The sequence below is a fragment of the Trypanosoma conorhini genome (genome assembly GCF_003719485.1).
Source record: "Trypanosoma conorhini strain 025E chromosome Unknown Tco_14.4_contig_00730, whole genome shotgun sequence".
Taxonomy (NCBI): Eukaryota; Euglenozoa; class Kinetoplastea; order Trypanosomatida; family Trypanosomatidae; genus Trypanosoma; species Trypanosoma conorhini.
The window spans coordinates 1-8,343 of NW_021704821.1; the positions used below are offsets into that span (position 1 = coordinate 1).

The 8,343-nt window shown below is 60.3% G+C and overlaps 3 protein-coding genes across 3 annotated transcripts, besides 5 other annotated features; all 3 read left to right on the top strand.

The window, feature by feature from the left end:
• On the top strand, positions 1 to 377 carry Tco025E_08231 (uncharacterized protein; the record flags this gene model as incomplete). Its single annotated transcript, XM_029375086.1, has 1 exon — positions 1 to 377. A coding segment is annotated over one exon (377 nt), but the record flags the coding sequence as incomplete, so codon positions are not given.
• Positions 378 to 557: 180 nt separating this feature from the next.
• Positions 558 to 3,188, top strand: Tco025E_08232 (uncharacterized protein; the record flags this gene model as incomplete). Its single annotated transcript, XM_029375087.1, has 1 exon — positions 558 to 3,188. One exon carries the CDS (start codon positions 558 to 560, stop codon positions 3,186 to 3,188), a length of 2,631 nt encoding a protein of 876 aa, XP_029224796.1.
• Positions 3,189 to 3,694: 506 nt separating this feature from the next.
• Positions 3,695 to 3,731: a microsatellite.
• Positions 3,732 to 3,817: 86 nt separating this feature from the next.
• Positions 3,818 to 3,884: a microsatellite.
• A 289-nt stretch (positions 3,885 to 4,173) lies between these two features.
• On the top strand, positions 4,174 to 7,203 carry Tco025E_08233 (uncharacterized protein; the record flags this gene model as incomplete). The annotated part of the gene is made up of 1 exon (XM_029375088.1): positions 4,174 to 7,203. The coding sequence occupies one exon, from the start codon at positions 4,174 to 4,176 to the stop codon at positions 7,201 to 7,203; it is 3,030 nt and encodes a 1,009-aa protein (XP_029224797.1).
• A 169-nt stretch (positions 7,204 to 7,372) lies between these two features.
• Positions 7,373 to 7,397: a microsatellite.
• A 569-nt stretch (positions 7,398 to 7,966) lies between these two features.
• Positions 7,967 to 7,998: a microsatellite.
• A 278-nt stretch (positions 7,999 to 8,276) lies between these two features.
• Positions 8,277 to 8,331: a microsatellite.
• The last annotated feature ends 12 nt before the right edge of the window (positions 8,332 to 8,343 follow it).

Consider the following 8,343-nt stretch of genomic DNA (forward strand, 5'->3'; position numbering starts at 1 on the left):
TGCGCCGTGGCTTTGGCGCTTGCGCCGTGAGTGGCGCTGCCGCGTCGGCGGGTGCAATGCGCCCTTTGGTGGGCGCCGGGAGGGCGGCGAGGCACAAGGCGCCGTCTGTCCGGCCGGCTCTGGCGGGACGGAGCGCGGCCCGGACTCCCTCCGGCCGCGCGAACCCGCGCGCCTTTTGCCCCCTCACGGAGGGCGGGTTGCTGGCCCGTCGATGCCCTGCTGGGTTGCCTTGGGCCTCTCGCGCCGTTGTTGCGGGCGCACGGCCACGCGAGGGTGTGGGTGAGAATGCCGGTCCGGCAGCGTTTCTCGCTCTGCTTTTTTGTGTGCGGCTGGCGCGGCAGCACATGCCTGTCTGTCTGTCTGTCTGTTTCTCGTGACGTCTTCTTCCCCTCCCCTCCCCCCTCGCTTCCTCTTCTCTTTGTGCGGCTGCTCCGGCAGTGTTGCTGTCGTTGGTGGTGGTGTTTCTCTGCCTGTTGGGCGCCCTTAAGGCGACCTCTGGAGGACTTTCTGCGGCCGGCGCAGCCACAGGGCTTAGTGAGTCACACACCGCCGAGTTTATGAAGTTCGAAGTGGAGGCGGAGGATGACAGTTCGGGTCGTCCGCCCGTCGTTAACCCATTAGACTCCCGGAAGGCGCTGCCAAACGTTCGCCCTCTTGCTCCGAAGGATAGTGGTGGGTCTTTTCGCGTGCCGCAAGGCCTGTCGGGTCTGGCGAAGGAATTCAAGGAAGGCTTGCAGCGCAAGGCGTCAAAGCTTTTCGGGTGGGGTGAAACGCCTGTGCGGGAGCCGCGGTGTCCTCCCGGAATGTACACTGTGCGCCAGTTCCAAAACAACTTGGTGCGGGCCCTTGTGGCGAAGGACACCGTGCGGTTTGGCGGACTGCTAGACAAGTACAAGGAGTGCTGCCGTGAGGGCCGCATTGTGGGCGTGCCAGGCTGCACCTCGTTGTCCGCGGAACACGACGGCGGCGGGGGGGAGTCCGCCATCAGAGTCGTCGTCGAGAGTCAGCGGTCGCTCGTGGATGGGGTTGACGACTTCACAACGGGCTACACTATGACGCACCTCGCGGTGGCGTCAGGGGAGCAGAGTTTCGTGCACAGTTGCCTGGAGTTCGGCAGCGCGGTACACAGCTGCGAGGACCTCAACGGGGACACCGCCCTCACCCTGGCCTTGTGGTGCCAGCCGGAGGTTGCGTTTGCGATGCTCGACCGCGGACGGGAGGTGGACGTCACACGCGTCGGGGCGCGCGGACGCAATCTTCTGCACAGCGCCATTCCCTTCGCCAGCGAAGCGCCGCCGTGGCCGCGCCGTCTGGAGTTCATGCGGAGAATCGTGGACGAGGATAGCGCGCTGGCGTCACAGAAGGACTCATTTGGGTTTACGCCGGCAAAGTGGGCCCTCGAAAACGCCGCCCATTTCACCTCCAAGGAGGAATGCATGCAGATCGTTCGATTTTTGAAAGGGGTTGAGGCGGCGAACGAAGAGGAAAAGGTGCGAGCACAGGCGGCTGAGACTACAAGCGCAGGACATGAGCTGGTCGTGGGCTCCCCTCTGCGAGGTACAACTGCCGCAGCATCCACTGTGCACAGAGAGATACTTTTTTCGGATCGTGTGCGGCTTGTTTGCGAGGGCGCATTCTCGCGTCTCATTTGCGTCGCGCTTATGTTTTGCTTGCACTTCTTTCTGTACGCCGTTGATGTGGCGGATCGAGGGGAGGAGGCCACGTACCGTGACGCGCGATGGGATTTTTGGTTCACGGTGTACAACAGCATTGCCTCCAGCTGGAACGGCTCCGCCTTTTTTATGGGAATGACACACGCCGGCTGCGCCTTCGGGGGTGCCATCGTGGGCGCCTGCGTGTACCGCTATGGGTTCCATGTGCTGCTGGGCAGAAGGCTTATGCGCTTACAGATTTGCGGAGCACAATCTGCGGCGGAGCGGAAGTTTATAAGAAATTGCTTTGGAACTTATTATGCCTCCATTTACGAGGGCAAGAAGCGCGGCGGCTACTTTGCCATGGTCGTTGGCGCCGTCCTTGGCATCTACTTTGGGACAAAGCTGTACAATGCGCTCTTGTATCGATTTTGGCCAGGCCAACTCTCCTGGGCACTCATTCTCCCGGTCTTGCCAGGGGTGGACGCCGTCACCGCTCTCCGTGGCTTTTGGTGGGCGGCCCTCAGCATCGATTGGTACATCTTCATGTTTATCCTGGACATCATGTACCAGCAGGGCTCCCTCAACATTTATTTGCCGCATCGCACCTTTGGCGCGTTTGCCGCGGGGATCAATAGGGTGCTCCTCTGGAGGAAGAAGAAGAAGAATAGGAAGCAAACACAGAAGCAGGCTGTAGAGAAGGGCATTGCCACTGTTCGCATGGGGATTTACTGGACACTTCTTATTATCGGCTGGACTGCGATTGGCGCCGCCTTCCTCGGGTTTGAGCTGTTGTACGGCCCCACGAAGGAGGTGTTTGTGGAACCACTTATTCCAGTGACATGGCTGGGGGTCCCCGTCGTCATTGCTTGCCTTTGCATGTTCTTAGAGTGCGTGGCGGTGGCGCAGGAGTGGACGTGGCCGACGTTCCAGGAGAATCCCCATTTGTTTTTTCCCGGCCTGGCCGTCTCCACCCACCACGTCTATTTTCTTCTTCTGGTCGTGATGATGCAGTGGTGCCTCGACCTCCGCATCATTCAGGAGCACGTTCTGCTAATGCGTGGTCAGGCGGGTGGGAGTTCAACGAAGGACATCATGTGCCTCTGCGTCGCCCACATTCCAGCTCTGCTTGGGCTCCTCCTGCTGCTTCTCCTCATCCTTCGCTCTTCCCTCTGGCTGGAGCGGTGGGGCAGCGCGGGGCGAGCCCTCGGGCTATACTCCGAGCACGTCTGCCTCAACCCGTGCCCGCTGGAGTCTGAGGAGGCGCTGAGGCTGGCAAAGCGTGAGAAGGAGCGGTTTGCTCGCACGTTCTCCCGCTCATTGTACTGCAGGGCGAGGATGGAGAATATGAGGGAGAAACTCCGCGTCCGCGACGCCGTCAAGCGTGTTGGGCAACAGTTGCACGTGACGCCGCCGCCGCCGCCGGAGCAGGAGGAAGCGGGGCCCCCAAATTCACGCTCTGGCGAGGAGGCGGCCGCCGCGGCGGCAGCTCGGAGGGACTCCCTCTCGGAGGGCGAGTTCATCCCCCTAAATTAGCAGTGCCCCCCCTCCTCACTAAGGCGGCCCTGGGGAGCCGGGCAGGGGGAGGGTGCGCCAGCTCCTCTGCATTTCCCTGCCTTTTCTGCCGTACTTACTCCACCTTATCAGTCGCCGCCATTCTCTCACGCACTGCCAACTGCGTCGCTCACTGCCTCACAGGGTGCAGAAACGTGTGTGACCGACGAAACACCGTTTAGCCGGCGGAGGCGCGACGGATCTTGCGGGTGCGTTGTGTTTTTTCTTCGAGAGATGGGGCGGAGAGAGGTGAACGTGGCGTTTTTGTTTTTGTTTTTCCTGCGGGACGATTCATATATATATGTGTATATATACACACACTTGTATGCGTGTATTTTTTCCTTAGCCTCTGGCTGAATGTGCGGATTCTGATTCTCTTTGTGATTTTCCCACCCGGAAACATCGAGGTTCGGCGGAGCAGAAGAGGATGAAGGGCGTAAACGCGTTTTCTGTCTGTTTCTTTGCCTCCTCCTGCCAGCTGGTGGCGGTGTTTGTTTGTTTGTTTGTTTTTGGGTTTTCTTTTTGCTGCCGCCCTTTCCGGCCTCTCTTTATTTTATTTTTTTGTTTCACCGTCTTTGTGCCGTTGGAGGCCCCTCTCTGCGAATTCGTCCTACTTTTTTTTTACTTTTATGGTTATTGTTATTATTGCTATTTTTTTTTGCGTTGTTTGTTTGTTTTCTGCCTCCCGCCCGGGCGGCAGCGTGAAAAACAGGGGGAGACGTGTTTGTGTGTGCGAGGATGTGCACGGGGGTCCGGTGTGTTTTTTTTTTTTCTTCTGCCTCCTCGTTTTTCCCTCTCGCTGCGTACGGGGTGGGCACGTTTGCGTGCGACGCCCGCGGCGTGTCCGTCTCTCCCTCGCCCGCCTGCACGCCTGCCCCCCGCCTTCTCGTTTTCCCCCCTTTTCCTGCCGCCGCGGCGTCGGCGCACCCGTCGACGGGCGGGGAGCAGACGCCCGCAGGACGAGAGGATGCACAGCGCGACCAGCCCCGCAGTCCGACTGAACCCGTACGCCCGGGATTGGGCCCCCGCGGCCGCCGCAGGGCCTCCCGGCAGCGCTGCCGCGGACGCAACCGAGATCCCCCTGCTCTCTTGGTTCCAGCGGGCCTGGATGGAGGTGCGACAGAGCTACTACAACTACTGCTACTACTGGTACATGTACCACTACGGCCGCTGCGAGGCGGAGCGGGAGAGGCACAACGCTTACATGACCCCCCTGACTATGGCTGCGTTCTGCGAGGCGCCTTCCCCACGAGAGGTCGCCACGGGCCCCGGTGCACCTGCGGCAGGCACGGATGCCTCTGTACAGAACCCTCCCTGCATTGAGCTTGCACCATTGCACGGAACCAAGGAACAACATTCCCTTCCTCCGTCCTTTCCTCATCCCAATTTGTTTTTGGGGAACAACATGGCGGATGGCAAACGCATTGAAACGTGCCACTGCAGTCCATCGGCGGTGTCTTCCTGCCTGCTCTGTGGGAAAGACGATCACCTTTACACGGCCTGTCGACTTTTTGACGGCAAGACCGTGTGCTTCATAAATACCTCAGATTTTACCGTTTATGCCATGCGGCACGATCACTGGATTGAGCGTGCCACATTACGTGACATCGCTGCGTTTGTTCGCCTTGCGATGGGACTGACCTCGCCCCAGGCTTTCCTGCAGGTGGGTTCCCAGCAACTAACGTTGGAGGATTATCCGTCCGGCACACGCTGCTGCGATTTACAGATTCTTCCCGGGGTCGTCGTGGGTGTGTCAAGGCGCCAGGCGTCGCCCGGGACAAACACGGCACCGTCGCAGCGGCCTGATGGGCGGCGCACGGCCAAGCGCGAGCGGGGGTCGCAGGAGGTCGCCTCCGACGAGGACGCAGCCGCGGTGGAGGAGGCGCTGGATGCCTCCACCATCGCATGGGCGTCGGAACTCTCCGTCTCCCTCCCACTGTTGGAGCGCCATCCGGGCGCCAGAGATGACGCGGCGACAGAAAGCTTGACCGGGGGCACAGTGTGCGTCGGCGAGCATGAGAACACTCCCGTGAGCAACGGAGGCGGCACCGCTCTGCCTTCCCCCGCGACGCCACGCGAGGGTGCAAGCGATTTGGAAACCGCGTCTGTCAACGCGGCGGCGCCGGTGTCCACCGCTCCAGGTCCTGCCGTCGTCAAACCGCCTTCTTTTCACTCCTCCTCGAAAGATTCCTTTGGGGCCTCAGAGAGGCGTATCGACTGGGCAGCGGTGGTGCGCAAAGGGGGCCATTGCAGGGAACCTCCGGTGGCTGACGCCACCGCAGAGTTGCCGGCAACACAGCAGTTTGCCGAGACAGAGCTTGCGCAGGCGACGCTCCCCACCGCGCCAGGCACGCTGGCAGCTGTGGCTGAGGCCCCAGACGCTGAGGCGTTGCGCCTGCGTCGCACGTTACACGTCAGATTTCTACCCGTGCAGATGTCTTTTAGGGAAATACGGAAGCTGCTGTGGTCGTGTGGCGAGGTGTCGAAGGTGCGGCTGGTGAAGCCCCGCGCGACGACAAACCCGGGACGAATGTTTTACGTGTGCTTTGTCGAGTATGCCACAGACGAAGGCGCGAGGAAGGTGAAGGAGTTGCACGGTCGTCATGTGGCGGACTCCTTTCGACTGGCCGTGGAGTGCAGCCGAAACCCGATTCTCGGGGGCTACGTCACGGACCGCGACGCACACACGGGGAGGCCGTGCACATTCGGTCTGAGCGAGTCTGAGAGGCTTGCCGTGGAGAGGCGTTACGCGGACGTGAGGGGCGGCGGCAGCGAAGCCGCCCGCCGTGACACCGGCGAAGTGTCGGACGGCGGCGCAAAGAAGTCCTCTCGCCGGCGGGGCGGACAACGACGGCGTGCCAAAGAGTCCCCGAAGGCACCCGTCAGCATCACCAGTACCCCGAGCAGCGTCGGCGCCGGAGACGAGCGCGACAGCGCGGCTGTGCGTGACAAGGAGGACGGCATTGGGCCGTACGCTCTTCAAATTGTCGCTAAGGACGACCATTCGCGGCGGCTTCGACAGGGCGCGAGTCTGCGTCGGGCGGACGCCGTCACTGGCGGCGGCGGCGGCGACAACGACGAGGCTCCCGCGGCGTTGGCCGCACACACTGCCCTAAGGACACGAGCGGCAGCGGCCGCGCTTCCACCTGTCGTGGGTCGTGACGTTGGTGGGAGCTGTGAACAGGCGCTGCGTGAGCGTTTGTGTGCTGCCACCTCCTGCTACGTGCAGCACACGACACCGCGGAACCTGTTTGATGTCCTCAGTGTGTTGGAGGAAGCCAAGTGGTGCTCTGTCACCGTCATGTTCCGCCTCTTCCTCGCGCGCTGCGAGGTGGCCTTGTTCCTTCACTACGTCCTTCCTCGAGCCTTGGAAAACGCCACTGTGGCTGCCACGCAAGCGGTGCAGTTGGGCAACAGCCTCACTCGGCTCTTGACGGATGTCGGGGCGAATGGTGAACGCTCTGCCCTCATGTGGGGCGCTTTATTTACCTCCGTCCCGCCGTCGCGACAACCGTTTCGAGTGCCGCGCGACGATGCGGAAAACGGGGACGAGCCGCTGGGAAGCGGCAGGGACATTGGGTGCTACCCGAGCTTTGAAAAGGTGCTGCACTTTGTGGAGCTGTTGCTGCATATCACTCTTTTGTTTGCTGACTTTCAGTGCAAGAACCGTCGGGAACACGCTGGGAGCGGTGTGGATTGCGCCGCGCCGCCGACCACGACCTCGGCGGGAGTGGGCAGCGGGGGCTACATTGCTGAGAAGCTCTTGGCATGCGCTCGTCGTCTGCTGGTGCAGTTGCAGACTGGACTCGTCGGCGAGGAAGTGTTGGATGCGTCCGCCGAGGTGCACGTGTGGCGCAGCAAAGTGTCCTGCGTCTTGCGCTTGCTGCCGCCGGAGCCTGGCTGGAGTGCCGGCTCTCTGCTGGACGCGCTTCTTCCAGGCAGAACGCAGCTGGCTGCCGCCGTACTGGCAACACAGACGGAGTTAAGTCTTTTCTAACTCAGAATAGATTTTTGTTTTGTTGTTCATTTATTGTCTCTCCCTCTTTCCCTTCCCCCTTTTTTTCCTTCTCTTCTTGTTCCGCCTCTCATAGACTTTTCAGCGAGAATTCACGTCGGCTCCCCTTTATTATGTGCATAAAGCCTGGGATAGGGCCGATTCAGACGCCTTCTTTTTTGTTTGTTTGTTTTTTTCTCATTTCTCCCCCACACGAACTCCGTACTTTCTTCCCCGCGTAGTCTGAGCGCTCTGCCGCGCGCCCTGCGCGCAGTTGCGGATCAGCAGAGAACAATGGGGGGGTGGGGGTAGGAGGGGAAAGTAAGGGTGACGAGGGATGCGCGTGGGAATATTGGATGCGTGTCTCTTTCTCCTCTCCTATTCTCTTGGCCGCGCATGTGCGGCTCTATGTCTGCCTCGCCCTGCGCCTGTGTTTGGTTTGTTTGTTTCTTTCCATTGCCATGGCTTTTTGCTGTTTCGTTTTCGCTTCATTCCATCTTTCACTCAGAAGCCTCGCTTTTTTTTTTGCTTTGTGTGGGCGTGGTGGTTTGCATCCCATCTTTCTCTGGGTGTCTGTGAAGAGAATTTGGGTCGCGAGCTCTGCTTCCCAGGATGCTCTGTGCTTACGATTATTATTGTTGTTTTTTTTTTGTCTCTGCGTGTGTGTGGCAGACGCCGCTCGAAAGAATTTGCGTCCAGCTGGGGCCAAGGGAGTAGGTGCCGTGTGACGTACTTAACTCTCCGTCCCTGTTTATGTAAGGGATACTTGTTTTTTTCTTCTTTTTCCGTTTTTTTTTTCAAACATCCCGTTGGTGTAGGGGCGGCGGCTGCCGTTCTTTTCGCTCTGCTTCTCTCTTCGCCACCACCACAACTGCGACTACTGCCACCACCGGCCCTCTCCACGCGGAGAAGAGGGAGCGGGCGGTTGCGGTTGCGGGGGACTTTACAGACTCCCGCCTGGTGATTGCGTGGCGGGGGGCGCTGCTTTCTTGGCCGCCGGGCCCTTGAAGTCGTATTGTTTGTACTGTGCGTGCGTGCGGAGTGCTGAGAGCGCCCCGCGGCAAACCGCTGTGACTCCTCCCCACCTTGCTTCTCCCTCCCTCCCTCCCTCCCTCGCTCTCTCGCTCGCTCTGTAGGAAGAGG